The sequence below is a fragment of the Leuciscus leuciscus genome (genome assembly GCF_965113295.1).
Source record: "Leuciscus leuciscus genome assembly, chromosome: 4".
In the NCBI taxonomy this organism is placed as follows: Eukaryota; Metazoa; Chordata; class Actinopteri; order Cypriniformes; family Leuciscidae; genus Leuciscus; species Leuciscus leuciscus.
This window is the reverse complement of record NC_138728.1, coordinates 38,316,751-38,336,752: the sequence shown is the minus strand read 5'-3', so window position 1 is coordinate 38,336,752 and position 20,002 is coordinate 38,316,751. Positions and strand designations below refer to the sequence as shown.

The 20,002-nt window shown below is 41.7% G+C and overlaps 1 protein-coding gene across 1 annotated transcript; it reads right to left on the bottom strand.

The window, feature by feature from the left end:
• Nucleotides 1-12,893: 12,893 nt before the first annotated feature.
• LOC309497261 (uncharacterized protein) lies at nt 12,894-13,904 on the bottom strand (the record flags this gene model as incomplete). Its single annotated transcript, XM_082167490.1, has 3 exons — nt 13,567-13,904; nt 13,133-13,227; nt 12,894-12,944 (listed from the first exon to the last, which is right to left on the bottom strand). The coding sequence occupies exons 1-3, from the start codon at nt 13,901-13,903 to the stop codon at nt 12,894-12,896; spliced, it is 483 nt and encodes a 160-aa protein (XP_082023616.1). The 5' UTR covers nt 13,904.
• Between the last annotated feature and the right edge of the window lie 6,098 nt (nt 13,905-20,002).

Below are 20,002 nucleotides of genomic sequence, written 5' to 3'. Positions count from 1 at the left end.
ATGTAGATATGTTCAGTATATACACATCTAGAGTGTATTCATGCATAGCAATGTCATATGACATACGTTACATTTTGTTTGTTTTATTGAATTATATCATTTTCAGTAAAAAGTAATATAATTAAGTATTGGTCAGCATTTATCGTCGTTATTATTGTATGTTTTGGGGTGGGATAGCAATGCAATTCATTCTGGGGTAATATTAATTTGTAATATTAATGATACTTAAATTTTTCGAGTATAAAATCAACAGTTTTCTCCAAAGGTGAATCTTCTCACAGCTGCCCGTCTCCTCTGTGCAGACATTACACACACTGAGGAAACACGTTCCAGAGCTGTCGAGTTACTGATGTTATGATGTGTGTGTATATATATATATCATGGGTTTGCATACATAATATGAGATTTTTTACACAGGAAAAAAGAACCTACAAGGTTGAAAATCTTAATAATATATATTTTCTTAAATAATTTGTTATAATACATTTAAAAAAATTTTTTTTTTGTTATTTATGATTATGACAATGAGTCGGTCGTGACACGTGTTGTCTAACTCCAGTAGAGTCCAGAATGTCTTTAAATGCCAATCCCAATGCATCTTTTTCATTATCTATGTGTGTATTAAAATCACCAACAATTAGGGCTTTATCTGCAGCCAGAACTAACTCTGATAGAAAGTCAGCAAAAATGTATTTAAAAAAAAGAAGAAGAAAAAAACATGGAAATGTATTTAAAATACAAATACAAAATACTGTGTGAAAAAACATATTTAAATACAAATACAGTATTTAGTATTTTGATAATACACAAAAATACATGTGAAATTGGCCGTCCAGTGCCGGGATAGGCCTAGGTCAGAGCGAATGAGGAAACTACACAGGCCTATACTGACTAACCTCATCTCTGCCCTCTCTCTCTCTCTCTCTCTTTCTGCCCTCTCTCTCTGTCTCTCTCTCTCTCTTTCTGCACTCTCTCTCTCTTTCTGCACTCTCTCTCTGTCTGCACTCTCTCTCTCTATCTCTCTTTCTGCACTCTCTCTCTGTCTCTCTTTCTGCACTCTCTCTGTCTCTCTTTCTGCACTCTCTCTGTCTGCACTCTCTCTCTCTCTCTTTCTGCACTCTCTCTCTCTTTCTGCTCTCTCTCTCTGTCTGCACTCTCTCTCTCTCTCTCTCTCTCTCTCTCTCTCTCTCTCTCTTTCTGCCCTCTCTCTCTCTTTCTGCACTCTCTCTCTCTCTCTTTCTGCACTCTCTCTCTGTCTCTCTCTTTCTGCACTCTCTCTGTCTGCACTCTCTCTCTGTCTCTCTCTTTCTGCTCTCTCTCTCTGTCTGCACTCTCTCTCTCTGCACTCTCTGTCTCTTTCTTTCTCTCTCTCTCTCTCTTTCTTTCTCTCTCTGCCCTCTCTCTCTCTTTCTGTCTTTCTTTCTCTCTCTACCCTCTCTCTCTCTCTCCCTCTCTGTCTCTCTCTTTCTGTCTCTCTCTTTCTTTAGCAGCCATTTATATACTTATTTCTGGTTATAATGTAGTCAAAAAAACATGGAAATGTATTTAAAATACAAATACAAAATACTGTGTGAAAAAACATATTTAAATACAAATACAGTATTTAGTATTTTGATAATACACAAAAATACATGTGAAATTGGCCGTCCAGTGCCGGGATAGGCCTAGGTCAGAGCGAATGAGGAAACTACACAGGCCTATACTGACTAACCTCATCTCTGCCCTCTCTCTCTCTCTCTCTTTCTGCCCTCTCTCTCTGTCTCTGTCTCTCTCTCTCTCTTTCTGCACTCTCTCTCTCTCTGTCTCCCTCTCTTTCTGCCCTCTCTCTCTCTTTCTGCACTCTCTCTCTGTCTGCACTCTCTCTCTCTATCTCTCTTTCTGCACTCTCTCTCTGTCTCTCTTTCTGCACTCTCTCTGTCTCTCTTTCTGCACTCTCTCTGTCTGCACTCTCTCTCTCTCTCTTTCTGCACTCTCTCTCTCTTTCTGCTCTCTCTCTCTGTCTGCACTCTCTCTCTCTCTCTTTCTGCCCTCTCTCTCTCTTTCTGCACTCTCTCTCTCTTTCTGCACTCTCTCTCTGTCTCTCTCTTTCTGCACTCTCTCTGTCTGCACTCTCTCTCTGTCTCTCTCTTTCTGCTCTCTCTCTCTGTCTGCACTCTCTCTCTCTGCACTCTCTGTCTCTTTCTTTCTCTCTCTCTCTCTCTTTCTTTCTCTCTCTGCCCTCTCTCTCTCTTTCTGTCTTTCTTTCTCTCTCTGCCCCCTCTCTCTCTCTTTCTTTCTCTCTCTACCCTCTCTCTCTCTCTCCCTCTCTGTCTCTCTCTTTCTGTCTCTCTCTTTCTTTAGCAGCCATTTATATACTTATTTCTGGTTATAATGTAGTCAATTAATTCAATTCAATTCAAATTTATTTGTATAGCGCTTTTCACAATACATTGTCTCAAAGCAGCTTTACAGAAAGTGCATTTCAGAAATATACACAGGCGTCGAGTCGTCCCTTCACGGGCGTCGAGTCGCCTCTTCACGGGCGTCGAGTCGCCTCTTCACGGGCGTCGAGTCGCCTCTTCACGGGCGTCGAGTCGCCTCTTCACGGGCGTCGAGTCGCCTCTTCACGGGCGTCGAGTCGCCTCTTCACGGGCGTCGAGTCGCCTCTTCACGGGCGTCGAGTCGTCTCTTCACGGGCGTCGAGTCGCCTCTTCACGGGCGTCGAGTCGTCTCTTCACGGGCGTCGAGTCTTCTCTTCACGGGCGTCGAGTCGCCTCTTCACGGGCGTCGAGTCGCCTCTTCACGGGCGTCGAGTCGTCTCTTCACGGGCGTCGAGTCGTCTCTTCACGGGCGTCAATGAACAAATGGAAATTACTGACTTATTGTCTTAGTTGTACAGAATATGTTGAATTGAATGACTAAATCAATCTGTGTCTTCAAATTGCTGATATAGCCTATAATTTAGCTGATTCCTGTTGTCGTCATTGGCATTTGTTATGAATAACAAAAGCAGGTTAATATAGTTTGGTCTGTTTTTGTTTAACGTTAGCCTAACTTAACGTTACTACAGGTGTCCTCATTCTCTCGAATACCATTTTAAAGCCATTTACTGGTCAATAAATATTATGTTGTGAATAATCAGCTTTACATTTACATTTATGCATTTGGCAGACGCTTTTATCCAAAGCGACTTACATTGCATTATCCTATACATTTATACATAGGTATGTGCAATCCCCTGGGATCGAACCCACAACCTTGCGTTGTTAACGCAATGCTCTTACCACTGAGCTACAGGAAAGCTTTGTTCTTTTGTTTCCACAGAACTACCAGTACATTTCTAAAATAATCTGAACATTTCAGTGGCAAAATTGAATTACAGTAAGTAATAGGTAACTACCTATATTACCTTATTACTATGAATTTTCTCCGTGTGAAATTGTATTGTTTGACTGTGTACTTGTGTTTTTTAATCAATTATTCTTTGAAAATCTTCCCTCATGCTCTCAAATATCATTAATGTTACTGTATGTCAATGTTATGTTAATCACAGGTTTGGTGCCAATAATGCTATGCATTTTTTCTTATATCTTTATCATTTGCATTTGAATGCAAGACATTTTAACTCTGAATTACAACTTCAAGTTTAGTCTTTTTCGACAAAAAAAAAAAAAAAAAGGAAAAAGCTATATGGCTTCAGAAGACTTACAACACAACCCATAACACATGAGTTGTGAACTCATTGATTATTTTTAGGATCTTTTCTGGGACATTTTTGGAGCTTAACCATTTTTACATAAATTGTTGCATTGAATTGAACTAGACAAGTGTACATAAGAATGGTTTAATGAATGATTTACACAATTTTGTTCTGCTTGTGTTTCATGCAGTGAAATTGAATGGTGACAGGGGTTGCATTATGCCTGAGATCTGCTTTTGGGTTCCACAGACAGAAAGTCAAACAGGTTTGGAACGTCACAAGGCTGAGGAGATTATTTAAATTTCACAACTATCACTTTAATAACCTTACTAACTGTAAATTTTGTACTTTGCAGGGATCTCAGTAAGCTGAAATACTGGCCACTCGACCAGTCACGGATATATGCGCCGGCCACTCGACCAGTCACGGATATATGCGCCGGCCACTCGACCAGTCACGGATATATGCACCGGCCACTCGACCAGTCACGGATATATGCGCCGGCCACTCGACCAGTCACGGATATATGCGCCGACCACTGCGTTATATGCGCCGGCCACTCGACCAGTCACGGATATATGCGCCGGCCACTCGAACTTACACAATATGTAAGGTTTAAAAAACAAAAAAACAAATGCAGCGCGAGTCTCGTGGCCCTATTAGTATCGCGCCGGCCACTACCAGCCACACGATCTCTCACTGTTTACATCTATCAGACACTCCTATTGATACACAAAAGCACACATACAGTGCAATACATATCTTATTTACCTATTTCTCATCTAAATCTTATATTCTTTTCGCTCTTTTTACCCGTATGAGAGCGCGCGCTCTTGGCTCTATTAGCATCGCGCCGGCCATACCAGCCACACAATCTTTCACTGTTTACATCCATCAGACACTCCTAATGATACACAAAAGCACACATACAGTGCAATACATATCTTATTTACCTATTTCTCATCTTATCGGTTTTCTTATTTGCTCTTTTTACCCGTATGGGAGCGCGCTCGTGGCTAAGCGAAGCGTCGCACCAGCCACACGATCTCTCGCTGTTTATGGCCACTACCAGCCACACGATCTCTCACTGTTTACATCTTTCAGACACTCCTAATTATACACGAGAGCACAAAGACAGTGCAATACAGATCTTATTTACCTATTTCTCAACTAAATCTTATTTTTTATTCGCTCTTTTTACCCGTATATGGGAGTGCACGCTCGTGGCTCTATAGCATCGCGCCGGCCACTACCAGCCACACGATCTCACTGTTTACATCTATCAGACACTCCTATTGATACACAAAAGCACACATACAGTGCAATACATATCTTATTTACCTATTTCTCATCTTATCGGTTTTTTTATTTGCTCTTTTTACCCGTATGGGAGCGGCAGTGGCAGGCGCATATATCCGTGACTGGTCGAGTGGCCGGCGCATATAACGCAGTGGCAGGCGCATATATCCGTGACTGGTCGAGTGGCCGGCGCATATTTAGAGTGTCCCAGTCATGAGTCACACCACTGAGAATGGCCGAAGTTACACACGGTGTTTCACTCAATTGAGGCTAAAGCAAAGGTTTTTTGATTACTCACTCACTCTCGAGTGTCTGGCGCTGGTGATTTAAATTTGGTAGTGGCCGGCGTGATGCTAATAGAGCCACGAGCGCGCACTCCCATATACGGGTAAAAAGAGCGAATAAAAAAATAAGATTTAGTTGAGAAATAGGTAAATAAGATCTGTATTGCACTGTCTTTGTGCTCTCGTGTATAATTAGGAGTGTCTGAAAGATGTAAACAGTGAGAGATCGTGTGGCTGGTAGTGGCCATAAACAGCGAGAGATCGTGTGGCTGGTGCGACGCTTCGCCTTGGCCACGAGCGCGCTCCCATACGGGTAAAAAGAGCAAATAAAAAACCGATAAGATGAGAAATAGGTAAATAAGATATGTATTGCACTGTATGTGTGCTTTTGTGTATCATTAGGAGTGTCTGATGGATGTAAACAGTGAGAGATTGTGTGGCTGGTATGGCCGGCGCGATGCTAATAGAGCCAAGAGCGCGCGCTCCCATACGGGTAAAAAGAGCGAAAAGAATATAAGATTTAGATGAGAAATAGGTAAATAAGATATGTATTGCACTGTATGTGTGCTTTTGTGTATCAATAGGAGTGTCTGATAGATGTAAACAGTGAGAGATCGTGTGGCTGGTAGTGGCCGGCGCGATACTAATAGGGCCACGAGACGCGCGCTGCATTTGTTTTTTTGTTTTTTAAACCTTACATATTGTGTAAGTTCGAGTGGCCGGCGCATATAACGCAGTGGCAGGCGCATATATCCGTGACTGGTCGAGTGGCCGGTGCATATATCCGTGACTGGTCGAGTGGCCGGCGCATATAACGCAGTGGCAGGCGCATATATCCGTGACTGGTCGAGTGGCCGGCGCATATATCCGTGACTGGTCGAGTGGCCGGCGCATATAACGCAGTGGCCGGCGCATTAATCCGTGACTGGTCGAGTGGCCGGCGCATATATCCGTGACTGGTCGAGTGGCCGGCGCATATATCCGTGACTGGTCGAGTGGCCGGCGCATATATCCGTGACTGGTCGAGTGGCAGGCGCATATATCCGTGACTGGTCGAGTGGCCGGCGCATATATCCGTGACTGGTCGAGTGGCCGGCGCATATAACGCAGTGGCCGGCGCATTAATCCGTGACTGGTCGAGTGGCCGGCGCATATATCCGTGACTGGTCGAGTGGCCGGCGCATATAACGCAGTGGCCGGCGCATTAATCCGTGACTGGTCGAGTGGCCGGCGCATATATCCGTGACTGGTCGAGTGGCCGGCGCATATAACGCAGTGGCCGGCGCATATATCCGTGACTGGTCGAGTGGCCGGCGCATATATCCGTGACTGGTCGAGTGGCCGGCGCATATAACGCAGTGGCAGGTGCATATATCCGTGACTGGTCGAGTGGCCGGCGCATATATCCGTGACTGGTCGAGTGGCCGGCGCATATATCCGTGACTGGTCGAGTGGCCGGCGCATATAAGGCAGTGGCAGGTGCATATATCCGTGACTGGTCGAGTGGCCGGCGCATATATCCGTGACTGGTCGAGTGGCCGGCGCATATAACGCAGTGGCTGGTGCATATATCCGTGACTGGTCGAGTGGCCAGCGCATATATCCGTGACTGGTCGAGTGGCCGGCGCATATAACGCAGTGGCCGGCGCATATATCCGTGACTGGTCGAGTGGCCGGCGCATATAACGCAGTGGCAGGTGCATATATCCGTGACTGGTCGAGTGGCCGGCGCATATATCCGTGACTGGTCGAGTGGCCGGCACATATATCCGTGACTGGTCGAGTGGCCGGCGCATATAACGCAGTGGCAGGCGCATATATCGCCTTTCCTCCGGTGAAAATTCTGCCTGGGTGGGCTGTAAGTGTTCCTCTGTATGCTCTCAATGTTCTCCGAGCTTGATGTGCTGGGAGTCGGCCTGTTTAGAACCTGTATAGACTACAGGTGCTGTCCTCAAACTTCGCTTGCCTCTTTTCTTTCCTGAACATTTGAGTGTTCACCGCTTCAAAGACCTTGGCCTCCATGAAGGCCTGGCAGAGGCGAACCGCTTTGGAACGGGGCACTTCGGCATCCCCACAGACTTTGCTCTGAATGATGTGAGCCAGGACCACGTCCACGGCCTCGGACCCCAGAAAGCAGTCATGGTAGATTTTCAGATTGTGGCGTCTCCTCTTCACCTCCACCTGCGTCTGAAGGTCGTTGATGATGTTAGTCCAGATGTGCGTGGCTCGCCATTCCGTGTCTGTCGAGAGATGGACTGGATGAGAAACGGCAGTGATATTCCAGAATAATGATCTCAAACTATTAAATAAGTCAAGCTTTAGACTGAAAGGACACACATTTTGGAACATTTAATAGATTTAAGCTCCGTTTACACCAAGAACGATAACTATAACAAAAACTATATTAGCCTCAACACCAGTAACATTATGTCTTCTGCCTCTTTAAATCAAGCTCTTTATAAAGAGAATAGATTCTGATTGGCGGGTCAATGTGTTTATCATTCATTAGCAGAAAAAACATAATTCTGAAAGTGATTCCAATTATATTGTTCCTCTGTCATATTTGTGGTGTGGACTTACCTAGGATAATTATTCAACTTTATAGTTATCATTGTCATTACAGTTTTCGTCCTTCGACCTTAAAACGGTTCCATGATGCTTTAGATTGATTGGAAGTTTCTTTACTTCTTATAACATCATGTACCACGGTGGACACAAACTAGACATTATATGCCAATATTGGCATATTATGCCAAAGTTCTGCACTTTAATGCGGTTTAAAATCAATTATAACAATAAATTTCGCAAACACTTTGGCACTGGGGCGGCAGTGGCTCAGTGGTTCATGTAGATTGTCTACAAACCGGAAGGTTGGTGGTTCAATCCCCGGTTCCACCTGACCAAGTGTCGAGGTGTCCTTGAGCAAGACACCTAACCCCAGCTGCTCCCGACGAGCTGGATCGCCTTGCATGGCTGACACCGCCGTCGGTGTATGAATGAGTGAGTGAATGGGTGAATGTGAGGCAATATTGTAAAGCGCTTTGGTGGCCATTGGGTCTGTGAAAGCGCTATATAAATGCAGTCCATTTACCATTTACCATTTACCACTGTCTGTTAAAGCTGGAATACGTCTACAAAAGGAAGCTTCTTCAGACTTTTGAAACTGGACCAAGAGGTTTCAGTTTACCCATATTTAAATCCGCCACTTTATCATTTTAATCAACGTGACGGTTGCAGAACATTAAGTTTCCCATATTTGTTTTTCTCAAAGCTTTTACAGATCCTTCTTCCAACACAAAGAGCATCTGCTGCCAAGATCAATACCTCACTAGCCTTATAAATGACAGCGCGGGAGGTTGATCGTTTCTCGCTAGGAGTGTTTCCTGCAGAATTTTATGTTCAGCCCTGAGGTAATGATGAAGGTCTAAATTACCCATTAGCGATCAGGATATTTACCTCCAGGATAACTGTCTCCCCGAGTGTTGTTGCTGTTAATAAACTAAAAATAATAGGCCTATAATTTTATTAAACAATAAATGAAATGAAATTGTAATTGTATTAAAAAAAGCAACAAAAAAAATTCCTCTAAGCAATTTTTTTTTTTTAGCGATGCTAATTGCGCATCAGTTCAGGTAGGCTACTGAGTCGCTGTCCTCAGTGCGCAGAAAAGTGCTGAAACGGAAATGAAGGGGAACCCGTTTTTTGGGCTTATTTTAACTGGCCCATCCAGACTCACCTTCTGTCGGCTCGGACTCGATCGCTTCTGGCTCTGGTGTTTCTTTAAACCAGTCATGATCTAGAATGTTCATTAAGTAGATCCTTGACTCTCTGTCACGAAGGTTCTGAAGTAGATCCAGGCATTCTGTAAAAGTTTTCAGAAGAGAGATGATTAGTCCTGCTTGATTTTGAGATATGTAGTTTATGTGAGGTAATGTTGCTGTTACTATGGCATTCTCTTGATGCCCATGAACATTTATTAATGGCTAAACATTCACTGTCAATCCGCTGTGTTTTAAACTTTGCTTATTTGTCATCAAGGTAATTTTACTGTCACTTGTTTAAGAGCTTTACATGTTTTCAAGCAATGCGTTTTCCATTTCGTTCTTGTTTTTGGTCTCACCTTTGGACAAGTCTGTATTTTTCCGAAGAACTTTCAGAAGACCTTCTCCTTCGACCATCCCATTCAGCGCTCTGTATAAGACTTCATTTGTTCCCATTAAAGCGTGAACTCTCCTCTCTGCTTTTGATTCACAATCGCCTATTGTAAGGAGTAAGTTTTCAGTAAAAAAACCTTATTTCCATATCCTGTGCATAATAAATCAGTGACTTGTGCTCAAAAAGCAAGCTCACTTGGTTCTCTGATGGCCAGTCCTCTGTGAAAGCCGGCTAACTTGATCTCCCTGGTGAATGGGTCGATGAGTACTTTTCTCAGGCTGATGTGTTCGTAACAAACACCCTGTTCCCTGCAGTGCTGAAACGCAGCGATGAGATTCTGCATGATGTCATTTGCTTCTGCTTCAGTCAGACGACCTCTGTTTTGTTTGATGAAATCACACAAGGTTACGCTGACACCTGGATGTTCCATGATTAGGATGTCGTGATCTTCCATGCCAAACCAATCATGTAACTTCACAACATGGTCGCTATGTTCCACCATCCGCATTATAGTTGCCTCTCGACAATAAGGTTTGGATTCCCCAACCTGAAAGAAGAGATTGACAAAAGGTTAGTTGACTCCTAACCTCAAACCTCCAGACTAAAGAGTGAGCGAAATGGATGGATTTCAAACTTGACAGGTGTCTCGCTACGGGCACGAGTAAGTGCAGTGCCAAGTTTGACGTTGTTTGGATTAGAAATGCTAAAGACATCCTTAAATATATTGGTCAAAGAAGCCCCAAGAAGGTTGTGGTTTAAAAATAAACATTCTGAAATAAACACCGTCAGCTAAACTGTTTACTTCTTTATTCACGGCCATCATTTGTAGTAACCTATTCACAAAAGCTGTGTCTGAAACCGCTCACTCGTTCACTCATTCACTAATCCCTACATAGTGAATGGCAGTTGAGTGCACTACATCAGCAAAGAGTGAACGAAAATGAGTGAGCGAATTCGGACGCTGACATAATTATCACGCGCTGAGAGCTCGGACAATTTCGTCATAAACATTACTTACCCATCTTTGATATTTCCTTTTTTGGCTGTATGAATTGTATGTAACAATTGTATGTATGTATTGGTCACGTTTATTGCGTTATTTGATTTTAAAAAAAGACTTGCTTGTCATATTTATTTACTTTTTACATTTATATGTGAAAATAAAAGAGAACAAAACACCAGACAACACATTTGTTTATTCAAATATAGATATAACGTTATATATATAAATAAATAAATACATAAAACTGTCCAAAAAAACCCCTCCGTTATTTAAACATTACTTCCATTACTTTCGCGGGGTTTCAAGTCAGTCAAATGATTGTTAAGTGTCCTTCAAATGATTGTTTTCTATCTCGCGTGCGCCGTTGCCATGGTGACATTGTTGCCGTCCGTCATATTTATTTTTCATTCGCGCTCTATCGCCTTATCGTGTTGGATTGTGGGAAATAGTGTCTCAGCAAGTGTACATCGGATGTACACTCGAATTCAGAGAGGATTGTGGGTAAAAGTAGTGAACGAATGTAGGGAATGATGTCGTTCACTCAGAATTCGGACACCACTACAAAATGGCCGACACCCTAAATAGTGCACTATATAGTGGATAGGGAGCGATTTCAGACACAGCTAAACTGTTTGCTCAAGCGTAGCAGTTCACTGTGTAGCCCGCTCGCTGAATTGTCGCGCTTATTCATTTGTGGATGTTAACTGAATTTGTAAGTCACCTACGCTGTTCTGTATATTATATCTATCTATCTATACATTATGGGAACACGTGTGTGTGTGTGTGTGTGTGTGTGTGTGTGTATTATTCGCATATCTCTCGAACCGTTAGTCCGATGGATTTCAAACTTGACAGGTGTCTTGCTACGGGCACGAGTAAGTGCAGTGCCATGTTTGAAGTTGTTTGGATTAGAAATGCAAAAGATAAATATATATATCGGTAAAAGAAGCACACACTGGCTTTTGCCGCTCTAGCCGCTGGCCACTCCCCCTCTCACACACACACTGAGTGAGCACAGCTGGCCACTCCCCTCTCATCTCATTGATCGGGGCTTACTCGGGGCCAACGGCCAGGATCTCTGGCCTGTCGAATACCTTGGGCCAGAGCGGGCCAGCTCGGGCTAGAGGAGTGGTTACTAACAGAGGCGGAGTTCACCTGAGTCGGGAGACGGCAGCGCCGGATGATTCTGTCAGCATTAAAGACTTTTAAAATAACTTAACTCGCGTTCATGTTTGAATGCCTTGTGTTTGTGATGCAAAAGACTATGCGCGCTAACCATTACCATAGTAAACATAGTAAACGCTTGAAGATACGCATAGTAAAAAAACATAGTGAAAGCTTGAAGAAATCAAACCAATCATAAAGGCTATCACAGTCATGTTTTTATTTTATCTGACTGCCAGTAGTCTACGTCTCGTCTCTTTATACCGGACTATCATAAAATAAAGCAACTTTTTTTTCGGGAGCTTCCTCTGTTTCTCTGACTGAAAATATCTGTATGGGAGTCGAGAGAGTGCTAAAGCTCCTCAGGTCGTATTTTTGGTGGCATATATTTGTAGAAATTATCATTCTTTCTAAATGTGATGTAAATATGTCCTGTAACTACCAGATAAACAGTAACAGACGCGACTGAAGAAGTAAGTGTGTCCTCTTTCTTTTGTGAAATAGACCTAACGGAAATTTTTTTCTGAGTGACTAATGTGCAATTTTGACATAAATTAATTCATTATGATCAATGTATCACTTTTTATTGTAAACCTGTGGTAAAACATCGATGCTTGGGTTTTAAATATTCAAGTAAACAACAAAAATGCCAGCAAACGGCCGCTTTTATCATGTTTGTTTTCAACGCTGTTTCCAGTGATTTCTGATTAGTTTTCTGATAAAACTTCCATTTGTTGGTGAATGAGTTAGTGTGACGTTGTTCCAGAGAGGCGTGTTACGGGCGTGTTTTAGTGAAGCGCTGTGGAGCTTCTGGCCCGACAGTGGAAACGCAGGCCCGGTGCTATTAGCCCGGCACGGCCCGTTTATAGCCCTGGCTCGCACTGGCCCGACAGTGGAAACGCGGCTAATGAGTGAGCACAGCTGGCCACTCCCCCTCTCACACACACACTGAGTGAGCACAGCTGGCCACTCCCCCTCTCACACACACACTGAGGGAGCACAGCCCAGGACCAGAGACAGAGAGGGTCGAAGAAAGCAGTGGAGCTTAAGTAGCTCGGAGTTCACTGTGTATCCTGCTCCCTGAATCGTGTAGTTAAATTTTCCACATTTATTGTATGTCATTATGTCAGTATCAGTATTTGCTTTCTACCATGCACAAATAAATATGTCACTGAACTTTTGCTGTGTAATTGTAACAATGAGCACTCAAACACACCAAACCAACAATTACTAAAAACACACACAAAAACTAATTTTGCACAGGCATTTTGCACTAGTAATAGTAATTTTCATAAAGAATAAGATCGTGTCAACTTACGTCGAAATCAAACTGCCGCTCCTCAACAAGTTTGATGATCACCTAAAAAATAAAGAAAATATTTGTAAACGTAAGTGAACTGACTCATCTTTGTTGTTTACATGATAATCTACAATCTTTTTTAAAACATGTTTTGGTCAAAACTGTAAACACTGATGTTTTTGTCAGGACTCGAGAGACAGAAGGAAACAAGAGGCAAAGAGTTTGCTATATCCAGAAGAGCAACATACTTGAGTGCCATCTGATTTCCGGATTCCTTCATGGACAGTGCCATGGGGTTTCGATGCCAGTTTCTTTCCCAGTTCATAAAGAGAGTCAAAGGGTTCTGGAAAACACACAACAGCATGAGAGACTGAACTGCTAATGACTAAACACACCTGTGTAGATCAGGCGAGGAACCAACCAGTGTGAAGAGGGGGGGGGGCATCCCAAACAATAAGTGTAGGCTATTGTGATTGTCAAAACATGATAGAAACACTGCCCGACAATGTCCTAAGCAACAACGGTCCTAATTTCATTTAAAATAACAAATCTGCATTCTTATGTTCTCATTCACACTGTTATCAAGTTTGAGTTGAGTGAGAAGTCCCCCAGTAATCGTGTCCCACCGTTATTTCTGCATACATGTGAGTTAGGGTTAGTATTAATGTCCTCAGACAGTTACCTGTCGGCTCGATCTCAGATAACGTATCAGCGCTGGTCGATGGTAGAGTGCTGCTGCTGCTGCTGCTATCTGTTCCTTCAAACTGCATGTAGTCTGAGGTAAAAGTCAAACTAACATCACAAACACCAGGCTGAAACAGGCATGAATCAGAGAGGCAAAAAGCAGTAAAAGGAGTCGGCTCCTGTCCGGCTGGAGACTCCAGTGATAACGCATTAGCGCTGGTCGATGGTTGAGCGTAATCCACCATTGGCTCAAGCGCATCTGTGGCTGGAGTCGGCTCTTCTTCAGGTGTTTGATGACCAGCGGCGCTGCTGTTATCTATTGCTTCAAACTGCATGTCGCCTGAGGAAAAATAAATGAATAAGAGTGGTATTAACTAGACACTCACAAACAATAAGTGTAGGCTACTGTGATTGTCCGAACAATTGGTAGCCAAACTAAACACTATTTTATTGAGTTTGGTGACAGCATGATGCAATAGTTAGTATAGGCTACTGCTTTTACTATTGGTTGATACAAATTTTACAATTTCAATTAAATTCTTGTGGTTTTATTCCGATCTTGATTCCGATTGGATCCGTATTAGGTACAGTAGATACATGTTAATTTCTCTCAAGAAAGAAAAATCACACCTAGAAAATCACGTCTTTCAAAAGTAAGAGTCGACTCTGATTCAGTTAAATGAATCATTTTTAAAAACGAATCCAAAGCGGTTTCGTTGTGATGTCAAGACGAGACATTAGCATATTAGCTGTCCACTTATTGCGCGCGCAGGGAAAACTTGAAGTGGACACTGGACAGCATCATGTGGAGAAGACGGCGCTGTGCTCTACAATGTGAAGGTAAAGCCAGTTTCTTTTCACCGCCCAAGGACGAGCATGTGAAGAATCAGAGGTTAAAGTTCATCTTTACCATGGTATCACAGCAGTATAATCCTAAACTTTTGCTGTGTTCCCTTTATTTCACTGACGACTGCTTCTCAAATCTCGGAGTTCAATGCAGGATTCGCAAAACGCTTGTACTTGAAAGACCCCCAAGGTAATTTTTCTGGTCCTTATGGGAGGTCTGGTATGCTAAACACAAGCATACTTTTAACATATTTCTAACAAGTGCACTAGAAGTACATTGGTAATAAATATACGCTTAGTCACGCTTTTAAGAAATATGCAAAAAACAAGCATACTTTTAGTGAAGTTTTAGTGTATTTAAAGAAAACATACTTCTGTTGCTCTTACTTAAAGTACATTTTATGAGTACTTTGTGTATGAACTATGAACTAGGGATGGGCATTCGATTAAATTTTCTTAGTCGATCGTCGGGAGAATTAACGATCGACTGTCGATTAATCATTAATATTTTTATATTGAAATTCATTATTTCTTTAACTTTTTATAAATTAAAAATGCAATGAAAATACAAAAATACAGTTTGTTTGTCCTCGATGAGATCTTTATTACAAGAAGATCAACTTGTGGCAGTGAAACTATGGAGTGCCGCAGGGATCTGTATTAGGCCCTCTGTTATTTTCAATATATATGATGCCACTTGGAAATATTATAAGGAAACATGGAATTAGTTTCCATTGTTATGCTGATGACACTCAAATATATATTTCATCACGGCCGGATGAAAACGCAAAATTTTCCAAATTGACAGAGTGTGTTAAAGATATAAAAGATTGGATGACCCGTAATTTTCTTTTATTAAATCCAGACAAGACAGAAGTAATACTTATCGGTTCAAAAAACCACCCACAAAACCTCGCACAATACAACTTTAACATCATAGGATGTCCTGTTACTTTATCCTCTACAGTAAAAGACCTGGGTGTTATACTCGATTGCAACCTGTCTTTTGAAAATCATATTTCATATGTTACAAAAACAGCATTTTTCCACCTTAGAAACATTGCTAAGCTACGTAATATGCTATCAGTTTCTGATGCAGAAAAGTTAGTTCATGCATTCATGACCTCGAGACTGGATTACTGTAATGCTTTACTAGCTGGTTGTCCTGCATCCTCAATAAACAAGCTACAGTTAGTCCAAAATGCCGCCGCTAGAGTTCTTACTAGATCAAGAAAATATGATCATATAACACCGATTTTATCATCACTGCATTGGTTACCTATAAAGTTCCGTATTAATTACAAGGTATTGCTACTGACCTATAAAGCCCTAAACGGCTTAGCTCCAGTCTATTTAACGGATCTTTTATCACCCTATAATCCATCGCGCTCTTTAAGATCACTAAATTCAAGGCTTTTGGTCATACCTAGGATATCCAGAACCACCAAAGGAGGGAGAGCATTCTCACATTTGGCTCCAAAACTCTGGAATAGTCTTCCTGATACTGTTCGTTGCTCAGACTCGCTCTCCCAGTTTAAAACTAGATTAAAGTCGCATCTCTTCAGCCAGGCATTCATATAATCCTACAGTTCAAACTACAATCCGGCCTCTAGCTCATAAATGCCAGAGGAGAACTGGCCCCCGACTGAGCCTGGGTTCTCCCAAGGTTTTCTTTTTCTCCATTAGGTCACCTGATGGAGTTTTAGGACACCATTAGGTCACTTGATGAAGTTTTTCGGTTCCTTGCCACTGTTGCCTTTGGCTTGCTCAGTTGGGGATATTTTGGGGATATTTAATTTAATTTTATCAATCAATAAATTCCTCTTGAAACAAACTTTGTTGTATTATTTTAATTTAATACTGTGAAGCTGCTTTGATACAATCTGTATTGTGAAAAGCGCTATACAAATAAACTTGACTTGACTTGACTTGAAACTGGACGTTCGGTAGACTTGAAGATTCCTGCGGTGCTCTAAACCAGCGGAACCTGCAGCTGCGAGCCGGCGTTCTTAAACAGAGACCCATGGCCACTTCATCCGTTTTCTGTGATTGGATAGCTACCCGGTCGTGAAAAGACCAAATCTAAATGCCCTCCGAAACGCATTCGAGACGGATTTAAATCCGATCGCTCACTTCAGGAGGAGATCTGAGACGCATTCCAGACGAAACTGGACAAGAGTAAATGCATCTGGTTGTTGAAACCACATATGTAAATTTGACTTATCCCAAAAATGATAAGAAATAAACGTGTGAGAGCGTGTTATAGGCTATATGTCATGTTATATCCAGATATGACGACGCTACTTCAACACGCATCACCACAGATGAGCATCTATTCATCAAGCCAACGTGCAAACTATCGCAAATCAAAGTCAAAGTCATTCATCAACACACAATCATCTTCATTAAAAGTAAAGAACCGAAATGATCTTACCAGGGCTGTTGCCGCAATATCTTGTTGCGGTCTTTGATTTAGAAATTTTCGCTGATGATCAATAAAATGCAGCTCATATCAGTTGCTTTCGATGACGTGCAACAATTTAAATATGCATATAGCGCGGGAATTCAAGATCGGATTTATATCCGTTTTGCAAAAACACATTTATGTGACCAGGTGTAAATGGAATCGTTTTGATAAATCAGATAGCTATCCGATCTGAGAAAACGCATGAAGTTCCCATAGAACTTCTGCACCAGTCTACTGATTTCTGTTGAGAAAGATAAGCATGTTGACATGATCTGGGATCAGACGCGACCGCAACCTGGTGACGGCCAGTCCAGCCGCCGAAAACACCCGCTCTGAGGGGACTGACGTTGCCGGGATGCGCAGGTACCTCCGCGCTAAAATTAATTCCATTGCTTCAAGACTCACACTACGCAACGCAACCTGCATTAGTTTAATCGATAACAAATAAACGTGATCGACGAAATTCTTAACGATCAATTATCGATCGTCGATTAATCATGCCCATCCCTACTATGAACGTAGCAAAATGTGTGTTTAAAATATATGTACCTTATTTACAAATATATGTACCTTATTGGCCTACTGCAATATATTTAAAATATTTATGTATTCATCATTTATATGTATTTATATTTTAATATATTTTAATCAATTAAACTGTGCTAAAATGGAATCACTTCAAGTACTGCTAGGTGGCCCAAACTTGCTGGCCCAGAAAAGTTATTAAAGAGATCGTTAATATAGTCCAAGTGACTACAGTGGCTCAATCTTAAGTATATCAAGCGACGAGAATACTTTTTGTACGCAAAAACAAACAAAAATAACGACTTTATTCCACTATTCACTTCCTTCTCTCTGGGCCTCGTAAGTGTTTTTGCGCAGCGCGTCTGTGTTACACGTCACCACGTAGGCTCACTATTGGCCGACGCTGGTCATGTGTGTGACGCGAACCAACTAGTGGCCCAGAGAGAAGGAAATGAATAGTGGAATAAAGTCGTTATTTTTGTTTGTTTTTGCGCACAAAAAGTATTCTCGTCGCTTGATATACTTAAGATTGAGCCACTGTAGTCACTTGGACTATATTAACGATCTCTTTAATAACTTTTCTGGGCCAGCAAGTTTGGGCCACCTAGCAGCCTACGGAGAAGTTATCAGCTCTCAGATTTCATCAAAAATATCTTAATTTGTGTTTCGAAGAGGAACGAAGGTCTTACGCGGTTGGAACAACATGAGGGCGAGTAATTACTGACAGAATTTTCATTTTTGGGTGAACTAACCCTTTAACACACCTCACTCACACCAAGGGAAAATCTGATAAGATAATCTGTAGAACCATCAAGATAATCGGGACACAGCTAGGATTGTCGGAAGGGGGGAAATCGGCCCAAAGTCAGCCCGATTATCTTTTGGTGTGTCCCCAGTATAATACATACAAATCTTTGCAAATTTAATACACACTAAGTATAGTATAATTTAAAGGGGTACAGAGCATGTGAGCGGAGTGGAGCGGGAGCGAGCAGGGAGCGGGAGCGGGCGGATCTTGGACAGAGCGCAGAGCGGCATTTTTAAAAGGACGGAGCGTCGCCTTATTTCCCGCTCCAATTTCGCTCCAATTTCGCTCAGTTCACACCACAAGTCTGAAGCATGCCCAGTCAAACCTAAACCAGGATCCATCTGTCTTGCACAGTCATCAACAGTAGACTATTTTCAGTCAAAACTCGGCTCAATAATGGAGTTCAAAAAGTAGGCTACTTAAAAAAGGAAAATGAGAAGTCATACAGGTGTAGGCTACTATTAATATAAAACTAACTAAGGGACTGTTCGTTTTTTATTTAAGGGGCCACCGGAGGAGTTTTGAGATCTGTTGTCAAAAAAGACATGACCCTCCCTTTGCCAGCAATACGATGACCCTCCAAAATGATTGTGAAAAAAGACATGACCCTCCCCGATAATTTATTGATTAGCCTACTTCTGTACTGCGCTTGGCAAAGATGTTCAGATTGTTTGTTTGTTTTTTTAAACCATAAACTCTTGCTTTCTCATCTTACTAGGGCTGTAACGATAGACCAAACCTACGATTCGGTTCGTATCACGATTTTTGATTTTAGATTTGAAAAAAATCATGTTTTTGGTGCTGATGCGGTGTGACACGTTCAACATGTGGGTGGCGCTGCCAACAAAGCATCTAAAAGCTGTCACAAACAACCGGCAAAAGTAATTATTATGAATATGTCAAATATAGCAAGGAGACATTTTAATTGTTTATTAATAAACACGTGTTTTCTGTGTCGACTGCAAAGATGAAGTTGACAATGCGTCGCGATCTTCTCAGAACGCGCCAGAGAGAAATGCACATTTCATAAGCAGAAAGCAGTCTGTTTTCCTTCATTTTGAATTGTTCTGTTTAAAAGTAGACATTTCAAGCTTTCTATATATTTCTCAGGTCTGTGAGGCAAGTAGCATACCTTACGCTGAGTTTCGGTTCATTTATGAGACAAGAGTCCAGTTCACTCGCCCGCGCCTCCGTGTCATGATTATCTATTTTCTACTATATTTACTTCTTAGGCTATTTAAATCCAGATAAAACATTGATTAAAATTAAGATACAATTAATAAAAAAACGAAATTCACTTTAAAGAAAGGCTTTGTGCTTTCTGTTTGAGGTCTCTGTGAAATTTTTAAAGTCGCTTTCAGAGCAGTCATGTCCATAATGGAGAACTGTCACGCCCGTAACATTGTTTTTTTTGGGTTTTTTTACATAAATGCGACCACGAAAAATGAAATAAAAATAATATGTTATGTTCTGTGGAGGCTGATCTTTATTCATCCGGTGGGTATATATCTTTTGGTTTGCACAGTGTAATTTATAGAATTACTAAAAATATTTTGCCACCTAAAAGTTAAAGATTTTTTGTGTCACGTCACATGTGTATTTCCCTCATATAAAACGCATACGTAGACTGATATTTTTCTAATGTCTTGACTCCTTTCAGACGTTTCAAAATATTGGTATTAAATGCATTTTCTGAGAATTTATATTTCACGTATTGACTGCAAATGTCACGTCCATAACACTGGAATCGCCCAAGTTTAACGAATTTATCCTCAACTAGTTTTTGTG